At 37.5% G+C, this 25734-nt stretch overlaps 1 protein-coding gene across 3 annotated transcripts; it reads right to left on the minus strand.

Annotated features, from left to right (window-relative positions):
• Positions 1–83: 83 nt before the first annotated feature.
• Positions 84–17886, minus strand: mark4a (MAP/microtubule affinity-regulating kinase 4a). 3 transcript variants are annotated; one of them, XM_052556422.1, is made up of 18 exons: positions 17205–17886; positions 14767–14964; positions 12990–13043; positions 11014–11062; positions 10839–10904; positions 10545–10615; positions 10311–10367; positions 9596–9832; positions 8453–8572; positions 8107–8206; positions 7855–7964; positions 7552–7726; positions 7269–7480; positions 6865–6968; positions 6489–6773; positions 4940–5026; positions 4478–4522; positions 84–4112 (listed from the first exon to the last, which is right to left on the minus strand). In XM_052556422.1, the coding sequence occupies exons 1-18, from the start codon at positions 17253–17255 to the stop codon at positions 3770–3772; spliced, it is 2364 nt and encodes a 787-aa protein (XP_052412382.1). In that variant the 5' UTR covers positions 17256–17886; the 3' UTR covers positions 84–3769. The 3 variants fall into 3 exon arrangements, with proteins under 3 accessions (XP_052412382.1, XP_052412380.1, XP_052412381.1); XM_052556421.1 differs by having other exon boundaries at positions 3901–4112; positions 4944–5026; XM_052556420.1 differs by lacking the exon at positions 4940–5026 and having other exon boundaries at positions 17205–17885.
• Between the last annotated feature and the right edge of the window lie 7848 nt (positions 17887–25734).

The following is a 25734-nucleotide window of genomic DNA, read 5'->3' on the forward strand; positions in this document are numbered from 1 at the left end:
AAGAAGAGGGATAGAATTTTGCACACCATGACATTACCGTACATCTGGATAGAAATGACACAATAATCAAACACAAGCAAAAATGCCAACATCAGTGAAGTTTATTTCTCTCAAGATCTTTTGTTTCCATTATTTATATTTGGCCAGAGGTGCAAACACCTCTGGGGGAAATGACTTTCTGCAAACAGCATCAAAGTTTCTATCTCTCTGTCTCTCTCTTGCTCACTCTCATATATATATATATATATATATATATATATATATATATATATATATATATATATATATATATATATGAAGTTTGTCAGCCTGAGTTCTCTCTTTTCATGTTGCATATTAGCTAAATGCATCATGAAAACCCAATGTCATAGTAGATAGTTTACATCACAGACAGCACAACACTGAACTGGAGGGATTTACCATTCAGATGTGACGCGCCTGACTTGCGATTCTCTCTAATACTCAGCTTTTTTAATGCCTTGGACATTAAAAAAGCTCATTCATACTGACACACTTTCACTCCAGGTCAAGTATGGCTGTCAGAGCAAAAATCTGCCCTAATCCTCTCACACAAACAAACATTTCCTACCAGCAGAGAGAGGGAGGCAGAGCAACAGAGTAGCGCAGTACACAGACGCACACATTCACACATACATGCACACGCATAAACACTCTCTCTCCCTCAAATTCTTTTGCTTTTGCCCGTCCTGTTATTTCACATTTGTCTTCCCTCTTTCTCCATCTTTGCTCTGAATCATGCAGGATTGCAGGTTAGTGTTTGACTTCAGCACACATAGAAATGTTTGGAGAGCTAGCAGAGAGTCTCTGCTCTAGCTATGATTTAACCTGGAGTTCTAAGATACTGTATATACTATACTCACAATATTATCATCAGTATCATAATCTTTATATACAGCCAGAGTCTGACTGATATAAACCATGATTATTTTTTTCTCCCAAGATTATTATTCTAGAAAATAAATTAAGTACCTGTGCAAATATACACAAATTGACGTGTTCACATTTAAGACATTGGCGCCTTCCGGTGGCCAAACATGGGTACAGACCCACAGAGCCATAGGATGCAGCTGATTCAAGTCAACATGAGTGCACAGAGGTCTTAATGGACATCAAACAGATACAGATCTCAGCAGTCCAAACCAGATAGAGCCAGTCTGATGTGGAGACTGGTTCAGACTGGTCCAGGACGTCCAGTCCTTACCCTGATCAGTTTGAAACAGGAAGCGTCTCCACAAGAGGAGTCCAGTCACAGAGCAGACAGAACAATGACACAAGGATTTCCAGGGATTCGGCAATCGGATGAGGAGAAACTGGGTGTGTCTGCGAATGTGTGGCACAAAGGGAGAGGATAAAGTCAACAAGACAACAAAAAAGTGGATGGATAAAGAGATGGCAGACTTGTGGTCTGGGGGCTCACTGTTTGGCTAAAGGTCAAAGGTGACAGGCCACAGTGATTCCTGTGGAGTCAGTCATCACAAGTAAACTTTCAAGCATCTTGAAGTATTTGACCTACTTGACGCAGACAATCAAAATCAAGAACAAAGCTTATTTTCTGTATGATAATCTGACACCCTCTCATGAACGGAGGGAGATGCCATCACAAACATGGAGAAAGTGGAATATAATCCTTTAGTAACTACTATATATTTCACACATGATAGCACAATGACTCTCCATTCAAAACTTAACAGACCCATCCAATTAAACCAACCTGTTTATTCAAACTGAAATAGCAAGCTGTGTCCTATCCACCTTTATGACTAAAAAAAACTCATTACTCAAACCCATTTATCTGCTCAGTATCTCACTGTCTACAAGCTGGCAGCACCAACAGGGCCGAAGCATGGCTTTACATTAAGATAGAAACAACTTCTAAACCTGACAGTAACATCTATTGCTATTGCACAATTATCACCACTCACAGTTACATTTTGATCCACTCGCCTGTGAATTGCTGTTTATTTTATGCTTGCCAAATTGACAACTATTGCAAAGTTAGGATTTGTTATACAACAAATGACCAGAACTGGTTCGGTCAAAAAGCAAGCCAAGAGTATTATTTGAATAAAGAACAGAAAAGCTCCAAACAAACCTATTTCTACTCATGAAAAATAATCTTCAGCAGCGTATTTCTTTTATTCAGGTGTCAAACCTGCATATGAAATCCCTGTTAAGTCGATAATTACATGCTTCCCCATCTGTTAAAGATACAAACTCGCATATGGCTAAAAACCAACATGAGCTACAGCAGAAACATGGCCTGTCCATGGCACTATGTCTATGGTCCAATCTTAAACTGCAACTCTATTTATGTTACACAGCATTGTTAAGACTTTGCAATGGAAACAGTCATATATAATGTTATTTTATCATAAGACTGCATGTGCAAATGACTTTGAATCAAAACCCTGTTGGTGCACTTGCCCCTAAAATATATTCTAGCAGTAAGAGCACTGAACTTCTTCCTGCACTCCTGCATGATACCATCCTGCATTTTAGATATCTGGTGATTTTTAAGTAAACATACAATAACATACATGTGCTATTGAATGTGACTCTATGGCATAATGTTGGCAATTACTAAGCCACAACATAATTTGCAATGCCAACACCATTTCTGTATTTGTTATTTATTGATAGCGATCTGCTCGTGTTTATTACTGGACATGGATAGAATAAATTTTAAATACATAAAAGTTTTAGTTTGACAATTAAATAATATCCGATATGATCCAATATGTTATAGGTATTTTTTCAAAATTATACAGATATCTACAATGCACGAAACGTGTCTTCAATAACACTGAACACTAAAACAATCTCTCTTTGTAAAATCACTTTTGTGGTAACCTCAACTCCACTCTGACCAAGTAAAGGGAGAGGTGACTATATTTGCAAAGGATCACTGAATAGGAGTTGAAAAAAAGGATTAATATCTAGAACTAACCAATCACAGAGCCTGTTCGCAAATGGGCAGGGAAAGTCATTTGGCATTAAATGTCTCTTCTAAATTAAAATTGGTAAGAACTAAGTCAACTGGCACTATACATCGGAGAAAAAAATCTAGGGAACAAAATTTAGCTTGGACAATCTCAAAAACAAAGTGTGGATGGTTGGCTTAAAGCCTGGTCAAATTTGCGGTCGCCAGCGATGTAGATTTGGTTGTGCACCGTGAGCTATGATGAAGTTAGGATAAACTTGCCAACTTCACATTTGTGCATATAGTTCATTGGCAGCTACAGTCCTACATTGTCAGTGACTCAGTATTAAGAAATGTAAGACACATTAAATCACAAGAACCTAAAAATGATGACCCGTTTAAAATGTCAAGACTTGTTGAAAACATACAAAAGTGGTAAAAAAAAAAAGAATGACATCAATTATTTAAGTAAGAATTTCATGACTAGAATGAGAATAAAAATACTAAACTGGATTCAATCCAGATCCGGTGAATGAGGCTTTTCAGAGTGTGTGTGAATCCATGTTAAGAAGTGCTCAGGTTTATGCTGTGCATGGAAGGGGTGTGCTTGTTTTTGTACTTTAGGTTTCCATATTGTCAGGGTTGAGTTTCCCATGCTTTTAAGGTGACTGTGTTTGTGTATGTGTATGTGTGTTTGGTTTCGGTGTGTGTTGAGTGTTGACTGGAGGAGGGATCAGATGTTTTAAGTCTATAACACATAGGTGGGTCGGTCAACGTCAGTTCGCTATAATGACGGAAATAGTGAGGGGACATCTCCTCCCCGTCCCCTCAGAGCTCCACCTCTTTAGAGATCTGCGATGCGATGTGCCTGAAGGCGAGGGGGGCCCCCCACAGGCGCGTGTAGCGTACTCCGTTTGCCTCTGTGGGACCCACACTCAGTTGGCACACCTCAGCTTGGAAAGTGACTTTTGACCCTGCCGCCCCATGACTGCAGCACAGCAGAAACGGACCAGCGTGCCGGACCTGGCAGCCGCATCCCCTCGCCGCCTCACGCAAGGCCAGTACCACTTCTGCAGGGGCCCGGGGGGGACGGGAGAGACAACCCCTTACATCCCACCCCCCTCCCCCGCTCCAGGGCTCGGGCGCTTTCTGATACCCAGATAAATGGCCACTGGGAAAGATAAAGAAATACTATCAGTGAAATAGATTTACAAAAAGAAAAACGTTTTTTTTTTTTTAGATTCACATATTCAGAAAGCAAACACTGATTTACTGCTTTTATTATAATTTTTTTTGGGGTCTTTTTTTTTTTTTTTTAAATAATAAAATTACAAATGTTGGATGACAGCATAAATACCAATAAAAGAAAAAAAACAAAACACAAAAAGGACACAAGTAAGGGTAACTTAAAGGGAACATACAAATAAACCCTGGCCAGTAATGTTTAATCAAAATGTCATAACATGGTCTTCCAATTGCTTGGCCCAAACCAGTTTTAAAAGCACCATAATGTTAAAAGTTCCTAAGCGGACTCACCCTGTGACCGAAGATCTGCTGACTCTCTCAGATTCATTTGTGATCCTGCAAAGAAACACACACTTTTCACATGGTCTGCATTACCTTAACAGTCTGTCTGCTTCATGCGACACATCTCCACCATAACTAACAACAAATAAGAAATACAATACAAACATACATTTTTGGATCTCTCAGTCCTGTCCAACTGCTAGCAGGTCATAATAACTGGCTGACCCGATGTTGACCTGAGCAATGTGTAATGGGTCATATAAAATAAATAAAAAATGTGTTCCTGGATGCATGCAAACCGATAAGAGACAAAACCTCCATGCATCATCATCCAGCCTTTCCTCAACCTTACATCCTGTTTACCAGACACACGTTCTGCAAAGGAGACTGCATGCAGACAGGCATGCCATGTGCAGAGACAGACGGACGTGCAGCGGCAACAGGCAAACACACCGAGGCAGACAGGGGAACTTACTAACTGTTTTGGATCCCTGTGGAAGAGTACAACCCGACACTGATTTATTAGAGCCCTGGCGTTTAGAGGGGTCAAGATTGACCCTAGGAGAGAGAGAGACACAATGAGGAGAGCAAGAGCAAGAAGAGATGCAGAAAGTCAAAGAAGGATAATGAGAGCAAATGCAATTGAGAGAAATAAGAGCAAAGAGGGAGAGACTAGGAAAGGTACACATTAGTATGCTTGAAAAAGAGAGGCAATAAGCCAAGGAAAGATGAATTTGTGAAGCGTGATTGTAAAACCAACTTTTAGGCTGAAAGAATTCCCCGGTGGGACATGTGTGTTACTGCAAAGGCAGTACTCTGCACTTTTTTTTTAAAGGAATGGCATTTTTTGTTGCAGTAATGCGTTTTATAAATCAAGTCTACGCATTTATTTGTTGCAAGAATGTGTCTGACAAAAGCATATTTATAAATGTAACCATTTAAAATTCCCCTAAAAGCAAACCGCTGCCTGAGGCCCCATTCACACTGACAGCAACTTGGAGTGACACAAAGTAATAAGTAATATTTTCATTAACAGTTGTTGATTTCCACTGACAGGAGTGACACTGGTCTTTGGCGAAGTGTTGTGTGTTTGTCCAATGAGAAAAATTTACATTTAGGACAATGAGCAGTGATACAATGTGATGATCACCAATAAGAGTCAAGACAGTGAAGCACATGATCTGTCTCCTGTAAGATACTGTAGTTTAGTCTGCCTTACTGATTATTTTCAAATTTGGTTTGTTTAGGTTTCATTTAGTTTTGTTATTTGATATATTTCAATTTCACAAAGAAATGTGCAGCATTTTGTCCAAGCTATAATAAAAAGACACCTTCTCATTTATAATTTGTCTTAAATCTCATTTTGTTAAAAAAATTATATTGGAAAAATCATTACCGTGAATCATATCACATTATGAGTTGAGTGATTTGTTGCATCTCTACATTTATAGTATTAAAGTGTAGTGTTGTTCACAAAACCAGAACCTATTGTGCATTGTGCGTTGTTTTGCTTTGTTGCTAAATTATGAACCCACACCAACACAGAGGTCACTACTGAACCAAGACTATTGATCATTGCAAATCTGTGTCTAAGTTCAGACGTCTATCAGGCAAACATCTTCATTGAGCTGGTTATGACATGACTTCATAAAACAATCGTAAATTCTGTACCTATTGTTGTTTTATTGAGCATTCTGATGTCTCTATCAACTCTACTCAACTGAAAAGCTGCCAAATGAAGCATAACAGGCTTTTTCCCATGAATTCATCATCTTGTTCATATGATATGATAATTGTACGTACACTGCTGGATCCACCAGCACAAATGTCTGATACTGAGTTACGATCTGCCAATATCTTGCAAAAAAAGGAGCTTTAGAATAATTTTTCTTTGGATCAGAGACAGACATTTTTGATGCTTTACATGGTTTTCTGATTTTTATTATTATTATTTTTTTTTTACATGACAATCAACATCTGTGGATGTTTTTATTTATATGATGAGAGTCTCTGCTCTTACCTGCGTGTGAGTTTGGAGGTGAGTTTGCTGAACAGGTTAGAAGTGGCCCGGCTACGCACATTTGCTGGCAGGGCTCCAGCATCATGGCTAAGGGTGGGCGATGTGGGCGGAGGTCCATAGGTGGGCGGGACACGGTCACGGAGCTGACCCCCATGGAAGGTGCTCCGGATGGTGGATCCACGTGTCAGCCTACAGCGCTCACCTGAGGAAGAAGAGGAGGATGCTCCTGCTCCGACAATACTAAGAGTGGAGGGAGAGGTGGGAGGGAGGCGGTGAGACAGGGAGCTGAAAAGAGACAGAAACAGACTCGGTGAATGAGAGGCAGACAGCACAGTGATAGAGCGTGTCTGTGTTTGTGAATGTATGCATTTGTCACCTGTTGTCCTTGCCGTTCTGCAGCAGCGTGTGTCGGTCAGTGCTGGCACGATCTGTACATACGTACGTGTTTCTGCGGGTCATAGTACTTCCTGGGATATTATTCTACAGCAAAAATGGGACACAACATTTTATTAACCCCCAAAAATTTAGTGTATGGGATCTAAAAAAAAAAGGTTACTTTAATTTAAATGTTTAATTATAATTATTATTTGTAGTTTTATAACTGTGCAACACTTTTTTTCTGGATTCTTCGAAGAATAAAAAGTTCAAAAGTATTTGAAGTACTAATATATTATGATTTTACAATCACTTTTGATCAATTTAACGAATCTTTGCTCGATAAAAGTATACTTTTTAATTAATTAAAAATACATATAAGAAAATGAAAAAATGATCTCTCACAGTGGTGGCAGTCATCTCCTTGCGTCGATCAGGTATCTCAGCCTTATTGGGGTTGTTGGCGGTGCTGACCATTGGGCTAGATGGTGGTAGGGTCCGACTGCCCATTACGCTACAGCTGGCCTTCCTTGGCGGCATGCGGCTCTCACGCAGCTCACGGTCTCCGCCACTGGTCGGGCTACGCTTAGGGTGCATCACAGGCATGCTGGGACCACCTACAGAAGAAACTAATAATTATTATAATCATTCACAATTGAAAGCAAGTTTAAGCTGAGGCGACTCGTACAGAAGTCACTGTGCCGTCGCTGGCGGTGGTAGGTCGAGGCGCTGCGCTGAGTCTTGCTGTGTGAGGTTGAGGAAGATGATGAAGAAGAGGAGTGTTTGTTGGTTCCGTTGGTAACTGGGCTTGGACGCACCCGCGGCAAAGTCATACTGCCACTAACTCGTGACTCAGTGCCATCCTATGACCAGATGCCAATAGAGAGTATGAGTACAAAGTCAACTATCAGAGTCTAGGTGCAAGTAGTATTTTCAAGTAGAAAATTTCTAGTAACACCGTGTGTCTGTGTTTGTGTGTGCAATGTATTACCTCAGTCTTCAGGCCCAACAATAGATATGTAGCCGTGACTTCATTGTATGTCTGATTGAGTAAAGAGTCTTTAATCTCTTCTGTAGTAAAACCCATTCCGACCATAATCTCTGGAAAGACAAAGAAATGAGACAACATGAGGAATATTTGTCAACACAACCAATCTTTTCACTCTAAGGATAATTTGGACATTAAATAGTAGCAAAATACATAGTAAAACACAACCAGTTCCCAACTGGTCTACATGCTCACCAATTCGATTGGCATCACTGTAGTCCTCCGCTGGCTCAATGTGGGGCTTTAGCTCATCGCCCTCATACCCTGCATTCATCCACTTATCCTTCATCACTTGCTGTGGAGGAAATACCAGCATCGTGATTACACAGAAACTTCCCAGCTCAGTCATTTAACTGCAGTGGCTACATAACCCGATTAACACACAAGTAATAGTTTAATCAATTTCCATCAAATGCATGCTATATGCATTCTACAGCACAGAAGCTTTACAGAGCTATAACGTAGCACAGTGGCATAATATAATGTATCTGGTACATGATTTGGTATAGCAGAGTGTATCTATGTATCTGCAAGTATCCACCTCCAGAGTGCAACGTTTGCTGGGATTGAGCACAAGAAACCTGCGCAGAATCCCCTCACAGTCTGTGGACATGTAGAAGGGGACACGGTACTTCCCCCTCAACACTCGCTCACGCAGCTCCTGGAAAACACACATGCACAAGTAAACCGTGTGACAAACAGATAGCAGTGTGGTCTTTAGACAGTAAATTACTACAGAATTAAAAAATGTGAGTTTAAAGAACTTTTTAGGCCCAAAGTTAAGACACATTCAATGTAATGTAAAAACAAAAAACAAAAACAGTGCACTAATTCTAAATTAATTTCCCTCAATGTGCACTACTGACTAAAAGTTTTGGATTAGTAAGATTTAAAAAATTACTTATTTATTTAGCAGTATTTATTATTTAGCAGTATTTAGCAGGGGTGTATCAAACCGCAATACTTTTATAGTATATTGTTAAAAAATTGCTGTTTGTTGGAACATTTTTATTCATAAAATAATCCTGAAAAACACAGTTTCCTCAAAAAGCTGTTTTCAACATTAATAATAATAAGAAAGGATTCTTTAGCACCAAATCAGCATATAAGGACAAGCATATGCAGCATATAAGACAGCATATAAGGACAATTTCCTCCAAGAATTGAGGAATGGGTGCTGAAATTCAGATTTGCCAGCACAGGAATAAATTTCATTAAAAAAAAACACACACACACTATTGGAAGAAAGCTGAACTGAACTGATCTAGGCTGAGCTGGATGATGACATCACTGTGTTCTACAGAGCTGCTTTATAGATTAAATTGAACTCATTCCATAATTGATGAACTTCACCCAGCCATTAACCTAAATAAACAATGAATTGATTTGAACTGAAAAATCCTCTAAAACTCTTTAGAGCTGTTTTAAAGAGGACCTGAATTTTGAAACTGAAACATTATTTTCTTGGTAAAGCTGATTTGACAATCTGTACTGCATAAAGCACTATATATAAGAAATTGACTTGACTTGTATTTTTTTGTAAATACCAAAGTAACTGGTATCAATATCACAATCAGAGAATATTGTAATAAGACACTGTATTGATTCTTTCCCAGGGTCCAGTAAGTAAGGTGTAAAGAGGCTGGAACGGATCATAGTGGGTGTAGAAACAGAGTAACTGTACCTTGAGGTTCTGTCCATCAAAAGGAAGTGACCCGCTGACCAGCGTGTACAGGATGACCCCCAGGCTCCAGATGTCCACCTCTGGCCCATCATACTTTTTTCCTTGAAACAACTCTGGAGCTGCGTAAGGTGGGGAACCGCAGAAGGTGTCCAACTTATTCCCCAACGTAAACTCGTTACTAAAACCAAAATCTGCTATCTTTATGTTAGCATCTGCATCCAATAGCAAATTCTCTGCCTATAAAGACAGAAATAGTAAAGGAGAGAGAAATTATTAGGCTGTACAGAACTGTGTGAAGGCGAGGAAAAACAAAGAGAAAAATCAAGACAGAAAGAGATGCAAACACACAATACCAACACTTAACACTCCTTTATACTTTTATAGTATAGTGCAATATATACACACACACATATACATATACCTTCATACAGTATATACTGTATATATCGCATTATACAATCAATATACTATAAAATGAACATACATATATATATATATATATATATATATATATATATATATATATATATATATATATATATATATATGTATATATTTGTGTGTGTTCAAATATGTTTTTGAGTATCAAAACTGCATAAGATAAGGTTTAACGGGGTTTGAAAAATCTGCATAATTCAAGATACATTTCCTTATGCAGTTTTGCTTCTCATGTGGATTTATATTGTGTAAATTTTTTGGAGATTGTAGCTCATACCTTCAGATCTCTGTGAACTATATTCTTCTTATGACAGTAATGAACGGCTGACACAATCTGAAACGAAACAAAAAATAACACAACCTAGTTAAAAACACATGAACGCATAAAAAATAACAAATTGATCACAAAAAAGCATGAACGCTGAAACTGTAAACCAGAGGCTTCATGTGATGCAATACCTTGATCTTTAATCCTGCACTCTGTGCTGAAGCGATAACGTAAATGTCTCACCTGTCTGAATTTGGCTCTAGCCTCAATTTCTTTCATTCTCCCATGAGACACCAGGTAATCAAACACCTCGCCTGGAAAACCAAATCACACATGAATAATATCCCAAATATCATAGTTGTACCTAGAAATATTATGTTGAGCATCAAGTCTTTTTGGATTATATTGCATCTCTGGAGAGAAACACATTACGCTAATCACCATATAGTAAACACACACACATCCCACCCAAGGCCACACCAGTATTAAACAAAGTCATATTACATAGTCCTGTATGTACAGTACATCAGAGCTCACCTCCACTTGCATATTCCATCACAAGATAAAGCGTCTTCTCTGTTTCAATAACCTCAAAGAGTTGGACTGTAATATATGAGTAGCTGGCATTTAGTACGTTTGGCAAGCTTACATTTAAACAGAATTATTTTTGTAAAAAGCAAGCATGCATTTATTGCATTTCAGTGCATCTTACCAATGTTGGGGTGACGGAGAGTCTTCATGATCCGCACCTCTCTAAACAGCTACAAAAAAAGAGAGTAAGAAAGAAAAAGAGGGTAATGCTCCCTCCATCTGTACAAATTACCCAATATACAATCCCTGTTGCTGTGGCAACCCCATGATGGAGTCTTGCAGCTGCATCTGTCCCATAATACATCTCACAGGCATGTGTTCAGAAGAAATGCCTTCAATACACCCCTCATTTCTTTAATTCACGTTATCAGATGATACATATACACTTACACATGAAGGGACACCCACAATGTTGAAAACATAAAGATTAAAACAACTCAATACATCTTCTAGTCAATATAGATGTCTCATCAAACGTTTGGCGGGAGCTTGAACAGCAAATCCTTTCAATCATAACAAGAATATATGAGCAGCTGTTCTCCTCACCCATGTGGCCTACCAAGGCTTGTCGATTCGTGTATGTATGAACTCGTGTATGTATGAACGAATATAAACACCACCAATTTCTTACAACCACCAATTTACAACTTACAAGTTCATAATCAGATCCATTCATAGAAAAACAGAGATATAGGACAAAGTCCCTGTCTTTATTGTTTTCTTTTTGGTATTTTTATGACTTTAAGTAGAATAAAAATGTAAAAAAAATTGTGTGTTGACACAAGAGCTCAGAAATGTTTGAATAAACTGCTAGTCAGAAGACCAGAAGAAAATCCCTCAGAACTATCAGAAAAGACTAGCTGCTGACACAGCCACAGAAAATAATGCTATGAGCCATGTCACATGTAGACATACTTCATTTTTTACATCTATTTTATATCACCTATATAGTAAAGTATAGGAGTTATCATCTAGCAAACATAACATGAGACACAACTCCTTTCTCTATGTGCAACACAAAAAAGAGAGATAAGACAAACACTTACTCTGACAACTGACAAATGCACCACAGAACAGTGATTCCAGCATTACTATAACAGCTTATATCAGCCATATGAGTGATCAAGGAGCCATACTATGGTCTATGGATTGTCTACAGTTAACTGTGTGTGTTACAGAGCCAGGATTGAATCACAGTGGGACATTCTGAGCATGTGGAGAACCACAGCTATCGACCTCTCCTCTCCAACACACACACACTAAGCACACAAACAAAGGTCCCACTTTATATCAGGTGGCCTTAACTAGTATGTACTTACATTTAAGTTAATCTTTTAATACAATGGCATTATTGCATACATACATGCTTTTGCATTGTACTTATATATTTTTTAAATACCTGCATGTAAATACATCTGTAACTAATTTCTGAATTACATTTATAATTACACTGTTGACCCATCCCTTAGACCTAAACCCAACCTTAAACCTACCCATACCATCAAACCTGTCCCTAACTTGAACCATATCCCACCTTAGTACATGGAAATGTGTACTTATTTTTTGACATAAGTACATAGTAGTTAAGGCCACCTAATATAAAGTGTAAAAAGACATTGTATATTTCACTGATATCCAATGGTTATGGCACTACAAATTTTGCACACAAAAGGGCCACTGTTGGCAAAATGGCGACATAGTTGTGAGTGCTAAGATTTAATGTAAGATTCATCCAGATGAGTTTTTATAAGTGTATTCAAAGCCTATCATGCGTAGCTTTGTCAATAATCAATAAAAATCTTGACATATGTTCAAACTCTAAGCCGTGTTTGAGTGGTGGGCTTCAGTGGGAGGAATGAAGGCCGGTGATAATCTATTATGAGACAGATGAGTCACTGTTGTACAGGAGAGAGCACAAACTCAACAACGAAACTAAATACTAATATCACATGTGTGTGTGTCTGGACACTGGGTGAAGTTTATGTAAAATGTAATTTTTTTCTTTTTCTTTTATATACTATGTCAAAATGACATAATTGCATAGCATTGTGACAGTTGTCTTAATAAAGAAAATAAATTCTTAAAAACTGGTCTTACCTTTTGTAGGCTGGTTGGGTTCAACTGAGTTTTGTCGATAATCTTTATTGCAACCTAAATATACAATGCACAATTAGTAATTGAGGCTCCTATGCCAGATAGAACCCCCCCCCCCACACACACACACCCTCACACATACACACACACACACACACACACACACAGTATACAGTATCATCTGACATTTATTAGCAGATGCTTTTATCAAAAGAAACTTGCTTGGTTACAATAAATGAAAATATATATACACCACTGTTCAAAAAGATATTTTTTTTATCAAAAATACTGAAAAAAATTATTATAAAATATTATTACAGTTTAAAATAATAATTGCTTTGATGGCAAAGATGAATTTTAAGCAGCCCTTTTTTCCAGTCATTAGTGATCCTTAAGTAATTATTCTAATATGTTAATTTGGTGCTTAATGGCATTCTTATTTTTTTTATAAAACTGACATTTTTATAGGATTCTTTAGTGAATAAAAATATGTAAAAACATTTGTTTGAAATATTTTTTTCTTCATTTCTATCATAAATATCTATAATATCATGTTTGATTCATTTAATGCATCCTTGCTGAATAAAAGTATTACTTGCCTTCAAAAAGAACCCATATTTCTGAACAGTAGTGTATTTGACACCATTACAGAATACACGAGAGGGAAAAACAAACAAACAAGAAACCATCATAATAATACAGTATATGAAAAGAAATCTGTGTCAGGATGTTAAAAGTACTCTTTGTTTCAGTGTTTTATTTGTTTACAGGAGTGACAAGCACATTCAACAGATTAAAGTTTCAGGTAGTGATAACCAAATTTATTCAAGAATAGTGTTCGTAGAACCAAACTGTTAATGCTGTGATGTAATTAAAAGTGCATCTATGTCTCTTTTCTTCTTGTGTGGCACTAGTCAGAGACAGAGCCATGTGTCTTGACTCATTCGCAAATTCATATGCCAGTCTGTCTCTCTCCACCGTATCTGCTCCCACCAGCCATGTGGTCTAAAGGCAACTCACACTGTACCGTTCAATCAGAGCACATGCTGTTAGAGCATAAAGAAAACACTCTGTTGATGGGTATTTTATTAGAACCTGTACTTTGGTCAAAAATAGATGGCACAAAACTTTTAGCATCCATGTTACCTATTTATAGCCACAATCACGTTGTCAACCATAATGAATCTGGGAGTGACGATTGTATTCTGTATACACATACACTCACAACTATAATTTACGAGGTTTCCATCTGCATTTAAATGCAGTCGTCATTCCCAAAAGTGTATACGTGGGTCCGGACTACCACACATGAGTTCACTATTATTGGTCCAAGGGTATTTCAGTTCACTCTTATGGTATTTAAACATAATTCAAAAAATTCTAGAACTTTAAAGGTTTTAACATTATGATTTTTTCAACATCACAATTTATTTCATTTTGCATTATTGAGACACTGTTTTCCAAATGAATGTTGTTCAGTGCTTTGACGCAATGTATTTTGTTTAAAGCACTATATAAATAAAGGTGATTGATTAATGCTCTCTGCTGCCCAATAAGAAGTTCATCTAAAATCACACTATATCAGCTTTGGTTTATAAAAAGTAAACGTGGGTGTGGAAATTTTCGCACTTAAGTTGGACCACTTTAAAAATATACAACCAAAAGAATTACAGCTCACAGTGAGAATGAGACACAATAGCCAGTTCCTGTGCCAACATCTTATCACACGCTTCTGGTTTTACCTATGTAAACGCTCTCTCTCGCAGTCTTTATCTCTCACCTCTTTGCCTGTGAGGATGTGGCGGGCTAGTTTGACTTTGGCAAAGTTGCCCTTGCCGATGGTTTTAAGGAGCCGGTAGTTTCCAATGTGTGGAAGCTCATCTGAGCAAGAGGCCATAGAGTTACGACATCTCGCACCCAGTGAACGACTCGACACATTCGTTCCTTTCTCTGAACGACTCGCCACCAGAGACGCATGCTGGACAGAGAAACACAGAGAACATTTATTAAGATTGATTAAATTCAGTTTGGGAATAAAAAAATGGATTAGACTAAACTGGAGAATACATGTTGATGCTGAAGCAACCAGAAGGAAGAAAAACCTGCCTGTGACTCTAGCCAGTCCAAAGGACTAAAGTGATTATCCCATATTACAGAAACTGCATGTAGAAACAAAAAAATTCATTGTAGAATTGAAGCGTTAGGAGGGTTAAGAAAGAAACTAAATGGGAGCGTTTCAAATAGGAAACTGTGGTGAAAAAGACTAATGCTTCAGCACTGACCTATTGCACCAGATTTCAGAATTAAATCCTCATTTACTGTGATAAGCTCTTACTTTACACACAAAAATCAGTCTACATTTATGTAGATGAGCCACACAACTGTTGTAGCATCTCACAGTTAGAATTGATTGATTGATTGATTGATTTTGAGGGCCAAAACAGTTACATTTAATTAACACTTCACCAATGGTATATGCACATTTAAGTGTCTAAATTATTAAGAAATACATAAATGTAAGGGGAAATTAAGATAATTCAGCTTGCTTATAATAAACATGAAAACTAAATTTTAAAGAGCATGTTAATTATTATTTAGATTGTTAATGTAATGATGGTAGATGAGAGTGTGTGGGAAAACTGTGGTCATTATTGGAGTGTGAGTAATTCTGCCCTATAATACAGGATTAACTTACTTTGCCATGGGGGTTTTAGTCTGGCGCCCTGAAACTAAACTTTCTATTTAGATTAGCACATTTAAACCTGACTGAGCCCTGGACACTCAGGCTAACATCTGGTAAAGTTTTCTGAATAGCTCCAACTGTCCCCTTAAGAGGGGATAGGAAGGAGCTCACACAGAAATCAAATCATGCCCAGGTCCCCATCTGCATCGTTGACCACAGGATTACAGCTCAGGGATTGAAGAAATTACTCACGATGCCCTGCCCTGCTCCTGCTGGATTCTACCTAACCTCACACACACTATATACAAAACATGCCAAATAGCACATACTGTGCACTAGCTCTTATTCTTATTTTTTTATGTAACGGAAGAAAGAAAGAAAGAAAGAAAGAAAGAAAGAAAGAAAGAAAGAAAGGTGTCTGAAGGATTTAATTAAAATTAAAAGACAACATTAATAACAATAGGAAATGTTTCTTGAGCACCATATCAACATATTACAATAATTTCTGAAGCATCATGACACTGAAGATTCTGAAATGGTTGCTGAAATTAAAGCTTTGCAATCACTTAAGTTAAGATCTAATAATATTACTGTTTTACTTTATTTTGTTACTGTTTTACTGTATGTTTGATTAAATGCAGCATTTGTAAGCATAAGGGACTTATTTCAAAAACTTAAAAAAAAATCTACATCAAGAACCTGGACCATTATATAAAAATGGGTTAGTTTAACACACTATTGAATTACATGAAAAATTTATTTTGGTCTCAGCTTTGAAATTTACAGTGAGTGATAAATTTACTGAGTGTTACCATCACATGAGTGTTTTTTTTTTAAAGCAGTTACAATAAAAAAGAAACAATAATTGTTTTAAATATGGTTGACTAATAAAGCAACATTAAATACATAATAGTAATAATAATAGATTAGCAAACAAAAGTCTATCAGCTGATGAACCACGGTGTAATTTGTTGGCGCAGAACTGGTAGGCCACTACACCAGCCAGTGCGTCTGTTTATAGAGCGCGGTGCTATACGCGAACGGCAGATCACAGCTAACAGTGAAACCTCCCTCCGCACTCTCGAGTTGATTCCGGTGCCATTTAATTTCCTAATCTGCAGAGACAGAACGTTTCCTAGATTTTCTCCCGCAAATTCTGCCAATGAAGCAAAACCGTTCTCTGGGAGAGGAGCGCGCTGAGAGCGCTTGGCTCGTGCGCAGATGATGCGCTGATGTACACACTATGCGGATGGCCTGAGCTCTACTGCCTGCGCGTTTCGCAGCAACTCTTTTGCTGCTTTGCACATTCAAGGATGCGGCCCATTTTGCCAAAGAACCTGCTACGCGTACATGGGCCACTGTACGCGTACATCCTGCCTCTCCATCCTCTCATGAACGATACCAAGCAATGAATGTATCAGGCTGCAAAAATGACGGTCCATCTGACGTTAAATACTGGGCGTTGTAGGATATGAGTGGGGCGCTGAGATGATATATTACAACTAAAATAATTCATTTGAAATGATGATACTTACATGATCTGTGCTCCGGTCGTTCGCAGACGGTAAAGCAGACCGAGAGGACATTTTCCCTGAGAATGCACACAATTTAAGAGGAATAACGCGAACAGTATTTACAGATTTAATCTCCTCCGGTAAACGCAGCCCACATCGGCCGTGCTGCTGCAGCTGGGGCCGTGCTTCTCTCACACCGCCTGCTCGGTAAAGCCTGCGTCTGTCATGGCAGCAGCAACAGCAGTCCGCGAATCTCACAGATGTCCTCGAGACAGCTGCATTATTTTTCTGCGATGCAAACCGTGACGATCAAACGAGTCAGTTGACGATGGAAACGCAAGCGCGGCGCTAAATAGGTGCTAAAACAGAGCAATGCTTGGCCGGAGCCCAACGATTTTGTAGCGACTCGCTACCCCCCGCCTCATCTCCGCGAGCAAAACAAATACGGCACCGAAAACCCCGTCCTCTTTTCTCATAATAACACCGAGGACCTCTCAGCGCCCCATGTACCGTTCACTCTCGCGCGCGCGCTCGCTCTCTTCTCGCATCTGTTTGTCATGGGAAAACAGAAGCTTTGGCCGGTGACGAGGCCGAGACCCGTTCACATCCTACAGCAGCCGTTATATTCCAGCGGCGGATATGTGAGATGCGCCACTGCTGCCTCCTCTAGCGCTCGTCTCAGCACTGACACAGGCGCACGCGCACGCACTGACGGACGATTTAAAGAGCTCCACACAAGCAGACTGACAGACTGCACGTATCAAAACTCACCTCTCATCACTGCGCTTTTTCCTCATAGTCATTTACTTATTCGGGAGTATTTGAAGGTCTCAAGGGGAAATACCATAACCTAGCTACTGCAGTTGTAGGTGTCTAAAACTGCCCAAAGCTAGAATAGGCCATACCTTTGAAAACTTGGGATTGGTGAGATTTTTAACAAAGTTTCTGAAAATGTTAGATTAAAATATTTACATTGAAACATTAAAGAAAAGTCTGTTGATGGTAACAAATAATATATTTTTCCTCACTGTACATTTAAAACAACTAAGAAAAATATTTTAAATAATTCATACTCTAATTCATTAGAGTAGGCTATGTTTTACATAAAATAAATTTTATATAGCTAATGGATCAGGTTGTTGAAATCTTGAAACTCCTGTGTCTGCCTCGCTATTTATGATTTTTATATATAGGCTATATATATATATATATATATATATATATATATATATATATATATATATATATATATATATATATATATATATATATATTAGGGGTGTAACGGTTCACAAAATTCACGGTTCGGTTCGATACGATACACTGATGTCACGGTTCGGTTCGGTTCGGTTCGATACGTTTTAGATACAGCAAAATGTAAAAACATCTCAACTTTTCAGAATGCCGCAAGCGCACCGCGGGTCATGTGACAAGAACTAACCAATCAGCTTCATCCTTTCCCGTAACAACGTTGAGAGCTCAGCCAAGATGAAGGAACAGCTGATCATAGTTGTATATGGATTGCAATTTTGAAATAAATTCAGCAGAGCTACTGCAAGCGATTTTTAGAGCTGCAAATCCATTTATCCTTCGCTGAAATTTCCGCGTCTCATGGAGAGAGCACGTCATTGTTGCTTAGCAAAGACAGACGCCTCAGGAGAAAGACGCGCTTAGCGTTTTCCATGCGTTTTTAGGCACGATATGTGAACGGCCCCTAAGGCGCTCGCTCACTCAGCACGCGCTGAAGGCTCGTTGCAAAATGTCTAATGCATTTAACAGACCAGAAATATAAGATCCTAAAATAACCAACAGGTCTGGTGTTTGGGTTGGATTCCCAACTTTATGCCAGTGTAAGACTGAGTGTCTAAATGCTGCAGGGATAGTTTGCTGCGTGCATGTTTCTCCTTTTTTTCGTCTTTTCCCAGATAGTACTGACGCATATATCCCAGATATTCCCGCTGTTTTTTTTTTTTTTGTTTTTTTTTTTGTAATCCCGCTGGTGTACCCTGTTATGTTGCAGATGCGACATACCGTTGTTTATTTATCCACCACTCTCTTGCCATCACCATTATAGCTTAAAGGGAATCCAAAGTGCACCCAAACACCAGACCTGTTGGTTATTGGAGGATCTTCTCATTTCTAGTCTGTTAAACGCATTGGCTATTTTGCAACGAGCCTTCAGCGTGTACTGAGTGAGCGAGCGCCTGCTGAGTAGCCTAACATAAACATATAAGATGGTGTTTTTTTCTTCTTCGGGAGTGTCAGGGGCGTTGCCTGTTACGTTGTTTGGGTTATTGGGCTACCTTGTTGAACGCATATCATTATATTTCTTTCTCTCTCTTTTTTTTTTTTTTTTCAAATATAATTAATTACTCCAACGAACCGTTCGGTATACATAATGCGTACCGCGTACCGAACCGAAAGCGTCGTACCGAACGGTTCAATACGAATACGCGTATCGTTACACCCCTAATATATATATATATATATATATATATATATATATATATATATTATGTATATATATGTATGTATATATATGTATGTATGTATATATATATGGAAAATGTCATATTGTGAAATATTTTACAATTTAAAATAACTTTTATTTCACCCAAAAATGAAAATTCTGTCATATATTTATTCACCCTCAAATTGTTCCCTTTAAGGAAAGATAAGTCTGAACTGATTTACAGTACTATGTCAAACATTTCAGTGAGATCTCAAACAATAGCAGGTCCAGGGAACTATTGTATAGACAACAGTAAATTAATCAGTGGAAAATATGTCAAAATGCTGTAGCCAGAATTACAATCCATCTAAAAGTTAAAAGTAGTGATTATGTCACAGAAATAAAGTGGACTACACAGCTTTGCTCAGGACATCCCATTAACTTGCCATTTAAACATTACAAACTTTGTCTTGTCCAATTAATACTTCCTAGAAGTCCTGATTAGTACCTCGTAAACATTTTTTTTTTCAGCAGCAGAACTATAAAAACCTGTGAACCAGGAAATCCAATCATACGGCCTGGCAATTTGGGAAACCTTTTGCCATTTCTGTGTGTTATATAGACCTAGACCTAACAGTCAGATATGTTACAAAACACTTTATGCCATTATGTCTATGTGAATTTAAAGTTATGACCTATTTTACCTTATTGTGGCATATTTATGAGTCAAACAAAACACTGAAGAAGAAAACAGAGGGCAGGGCTTGATCTTAACACACCTCCTCAGCATCTCTATCTTGCAGACGACTGGCAGTTGGAGGGGAATGATTAAAGGATGATTGTAAAGGACAGTATGAAGAGTAGAAAGCAGGCCACAGCTATACGAAGCACTTGGCACTATAGACAAAAAAGTAAACTTGATACATCCTACAACAAAGATGAAAAGAGCAAAGCTTCTTTTGGAAGTATTGATTTTTTTAAAGATATTTTAAAGGCGTAATTCACCAAAAAACTAAAGAATTACTTACCCTCAGGCCATACCAGATGTAGAAATTTAGCATTACAATACTTGTTCACCAATGGCTCCTCTGCAGTAAATGGGTGCTGTCAGAATAAACAACTGAAAATAATATCACAATAATCCATTGAAAGCCAGAGCTTTCTGCTATTTGCTAATTTCAAGACACTAAACAGTCTTGAAATCAACAAATCAGCTGCCAAAAGCCTTGTCCTGCTCTACACTCAATGCTTCATCAAGCCACACACCCCATCTAAACACTACTCAGATCACAGCCCTCTTATCTGTCCACAATATCCACCGCAGTAGCACCACAATCACATCAGACTTCTTAGAAAGTTACTATACTAATGTCTATATAATACTAAACACCACAACTCAGGACTGCAAGACCCTGCAGAGATCGAAATGCTCCACTAAGCGAATCATCAGGGATGCTCTCTCCACCTTACAGGACATTTAATTCGAGAGGTGCAGGACAAGAACCAGAAAAATCATTAAGGACCCTAACCATCCCCACAATGATCTCTCTTCACTGCTGCACTCAGGTAAACACTATACAGCTCTAAAAACACAAAAACATCATTAAGCTCAGGCTTAATACAAACACAATCCGATGTTTTCATACATTTAATTATACACAGTATCTTCTTAATAAGACAATTAATGATAATTAATTCACACATATTGCTTTAAGCATTTACAACTTAATTACAACAAGAGACTCATGTCCATCTCAGATGTAAAGTTGGTTGATATATACATTTTACAATAATGAAGTCGCCCTTTTTCAAGGCTCAAAAATAAGAAGAATTCAAAATGATCAGGTAATCTACACTGGATCATTTTTTAAAATAGAAATACAGCTCATGTGATTTCATGAAGACCACCAGAAATTGGTTAACACAACCTCAGTTGAACCAAATAGCTTTTTCTAATCTGAGCCACTAGTCTGAAAATGCTTGTTATATATAAATATATAAATATATAAATATATATATATATATATATATATATATATATATATATATATATATATATATATATATATATATATATATATATATATATATATATATAATGAAATTAATAGATAAAAAGACATGGCATATCGGTCATATTAAGTTTAGACCATCACAGACCACTAGATGGAGTTCTAACATCTGATTAAAAAATAATCCAACCTGGTGTTTTTTTTTTTTGTTTTTTTTTGTCCATGGAGTCTCATGGCTTCTGTTCGGAGATAAATCAGAGACTATCACTTTATTTTTGTAAAAGCAGCAGTGCTCACTGTAACTAATTTTCAAATCTCATCGTTAAATTAATGACATATAAACAGTGACGGTGATCTGATTTCTTGACAACAGCCTGCATTAGCCCACATTTTTCAATGTAATCTTTGTGGAAATCATATGTTTACTTGCCTGTTCTTAACGTAATTGCAACTGATAAAGACTGCATCCAGAGGACGACTTGATCTCTCCACTGAAGAGAGTTACTAGATGTTCCCAGAGATCCATTTTCTTCTCTGTAACGACGTGAGTGTCAGTAAAAACCTCAATAGAAACACTGGGAGCGGCCTAATCGCCGATAATGTCCTGAATAATGACCTTAACAAGTATTAAAACATTTTTATTTAGATCCCAAATCGTAGGAATTATTCAATCTGAAGTCCACTTCAAACGCCATATAGGAAACAAGTATGGATACATCACTTTACAGAAAAGGGAGACTAATCATTTTTATAAATATTAATTCACTCCGAGGGCTTCTATCCACATGGCACACAACCTTAATCTATTAAATTTAAGGGTTTCGTGTTTTACACATCAAGTATCAACTGAAATACATACACATTGTGAAAATTTATGTCATATGAGAGCATGGTGTTGTAATCAATTTCTTCATCCAGAATCACTCCAGACCATTTAGATTCCCAGCTCCATGCTGGGAATCTCCTCTTCAGTTCACTCCTCTCATTTTCTATAGGGTTCAAGTCAGAGGACTGGAATGGTCAGAGCAGAAGCTTGATTTTTAGCTCAGTGACCCATTTTTGTGTTGTTTTTGAGGTTTGTGTTTGGGTAATTGTACAGTTGGAAGATCCAAACATGGTCCATTATAAGATTTTTAACAGAGTCAGTCACTGTACTGATTTTTTATATGTTGATATTTGATAGAATCCATGATGCCATGTGTCTACACAGATGTCCAGGACCTCCAGCAGAAATAATGGCCCAAGACATAAAAAATACAGCTGTATATTTCATTGTACACATGGGATACTTTTTATCTCTGTGTTCACCAAACCCATCTTGAGGGTTTGCTGCTAAAAAGCTAATTTTTACTTTCATCTGACCATAGAAGCCAGTCCTATTTGCAGTTCCAGTCATGTCTGATAACTGAATATGCTTTAGTTTGTTTTTGGATGAGCAAGTAGAATTTTTTTGTAACCCTCCCAATAAACATGTGGTGATGTAGGTTCTGTTTGACGATTGTTTTTAAGGTTTTCTGAACCAGAAACTCAACTAATGAAAAGAGCAAAGCTTCTTTTGGAAGTATTGATTTTTTTAAAGATATTTTAAAGGCGTAATTCACCAAAAAACTAAAGAATTACTTACCCTCAGGCCAGATGTAGAAATTTAGCATTACAAAACTTGTTCACCAATGGCTCCTCTGCAGTAAATGGGTGCTGTCAGAATAAACAACTGAAAATAATATCACAATAATCCATTGAAAGCCAGAGCTTGCTGCTATTTGCTAATTTCAAGACACTAAACAGTCTTGAAATCAACAAATCAGCTGCCAAAAGCCTTGTCCTGCTCTACACTCAATGCTTCATCAAGCCACACACCCCATCTAAACAATATTCAGATCACAGCCCTCTTATCTGTCCACAATATCCACCGCAGTAGCACCACAATCACATCAGACTTCTTAGAAAGTTACTATACTAATGTCTATATAATACTAAACACCACAACTCAGGACTGCAAGACCCTGCAGAGATCGAAATGCTCCACTAAGCGAATCATCAGGGATGCTCTCTCCACCTTACAGGACATTTAATTCGAGAGGTGCAGGACAAGAACCAGAAAAATCATTAAGGACCCTAACCATCCCCACAATGATCTCTCTTCACTGCTGCACTCAGGTAAACACTATACAGCTCTAAAAACACAAAAACATCATTAAGCTCAGGCTTAATACAAACACAATCCGATGTTTTCATACATTTAATTATACACAGTATCTTCTTAATAAGACAATTAATGATAATTAATTCACACATATTGCTTTAAGCATTTACAACTTAATTACAACAAGAGACTCATGTCCATCTCAGATGTAAAGTTGGTTGATATATACATTTTACAATAATGAAGTCGCCCTTTTTCAAGGCTCAAAAATAAGAAGAATTCAAAATGATCAGGTAATCTACACTGGATCATTTTTTAAAATAGAAATACAGCTCATGTGATTTCATGAAGACCACCAGAAATTGGTTAACACAACCTCAGTTGAACCAAATAGCTTTTTCTAATCTGAGCCACTAGTCTGAAAATGCTTGTTATATATAAATATATAAATATATAAATATATATATATATATATATATATATATATATATATATATATATATATATATATATATATATATATATATATATATATATATATATATAATGAAATTAATAGATAAAAAGACATGGCATATCGGTCATATTAAGTTTAGACCATCACAGACCACTAGATGGAGTTCTAACATCTGATTAAAAAATAATCCAACCTGGTGTTTTTTTTTTTTGTTTTTTTTTGTCCATGGAGTCTCATGGCTTCTGTTCGGAGATAAATCAGAGACTATCACTTTATTTTTGTAAAAGCAGCAGTGCTCACTGTAACTAATTTTCAAATCTCATCGTTAAATTAATGACATATAAACAGTGACGGTGATCTGATTTCTTGACAACAGCCTGCATTAGCCCACATTTTTCAATGTAATCTTTGTGGAAATCATATGTTTACTTGCCTGTTCTTAACGTAATTGCAACTGATAAAGACTGCATCCAGAGGACGACTTGATCTCTCCACTGAAGAGAGTTACTAGATGTTCCCAGAGATCCATTTTCTTCTCTGTAACGACGTGAGTGTCAGTAAAAACCTCAATAGAAACACTGGGAGCGGCCTAATCGCCGATAATGTCCTGAATAATGACCTTAACAAGTATTAAAACATTTTTATTTAGATCCCAAATCGTAGGAATTATTCAATCTGAAGTCCACTTCAAACGCCATATAGGAAACAAGTATGGATACATCACTTTACAGAAAAGGGAGACTAATCATTTTTATAAATATTAATTCACTCCGAGGGCTTCTATCCACATGGCACACAACCTTAATCTATTAAATTTAAGGGTTTCGTGTTTTACACATCAAGTATCAACTGAAATACATACACATTGTGAAAATTTATGTCATATGAGAGCATGGTGTTGTAATCAATTTCTTCATCCAGAATCACTCCAGACCATTTAGATTCCCAGCTCCATGCTGGGAATCTCCTCTTCAGTTCACTCCTCTCATTTTCTATAGGGTTCAAGTCAGAGGACTGGAATGGTCAGAGCAGAAGCTTGATTTTTAGCTCAGTGACCCATTTTTGTGTTGTTTTTGAGGTTTGTGTTTGGGTAATTGTACAGTTGGAAGATCCAAACATGGTCCATTATAAGATTTTTAACAGAGTCAGTCACTGTACTGATTTTTTATATGTTGATATTTGATAGAATCCATGATGCCATGTGTCTACACAGATGTCCAGGACCTCCAGCAGAAATAATGGCCCAAGACATAAAAAATACAGCTGTATATTTCATTGTACACATGGGATACTTTTTATCTCTGTGTTCACCAAACCCATCTTGAGGGTTTGCTGCTAAAAAGCTAATTTTTACTTTCATCTGACCATAGAAGCCAGTCCTATTTGCAGTTCCAGTCATGTCTGATAACTGAATATGCTTTAGTTTGTTTTTGGATGAGCAAGTAGAATTTTTTTGTAACCCTCCCAATAAACATGTGGTGATGTAG

This window comes from Carassius gibelio, chromosome B5 (genome assembly GCF_023724105.1).
Source record: "Carassius gibelio isolate Cgi1373 ecotype wild population from Czech Republic chromosome B5, carGib1.2-hapl.c, whole genome shotgun sequence".
Lineage (NCBI taxonomy): Eukaryota > Metazoa > Chordata > Actinopteri > Cypriniformes > Cyprinidae > Carassius > Carassius gibelio.

Coding starts and splice junctions, on each gene's coding strand:
- mark4a (XM_052556422.1), bottom strand. CDS start 17,255: ATGTCCTCTCGGTCTGCTTTACCGTCTGCGAACGACCGGAGCACAGAT. Junction 14,965..17,204: donor ACGACCGGAGCACAGATCAT/GTAAGTATCATC, acceptor TTCTCTGTCCAG/CATGCGTCTCTGGTGGCGAG. Junction 4,523..4,939: donor GGATCCAAAACAGTTAGTAA/GTTCCCCTGTCT, acceptor GTTTCTTTGCAG/GATCACAAATGAATCTGAGA.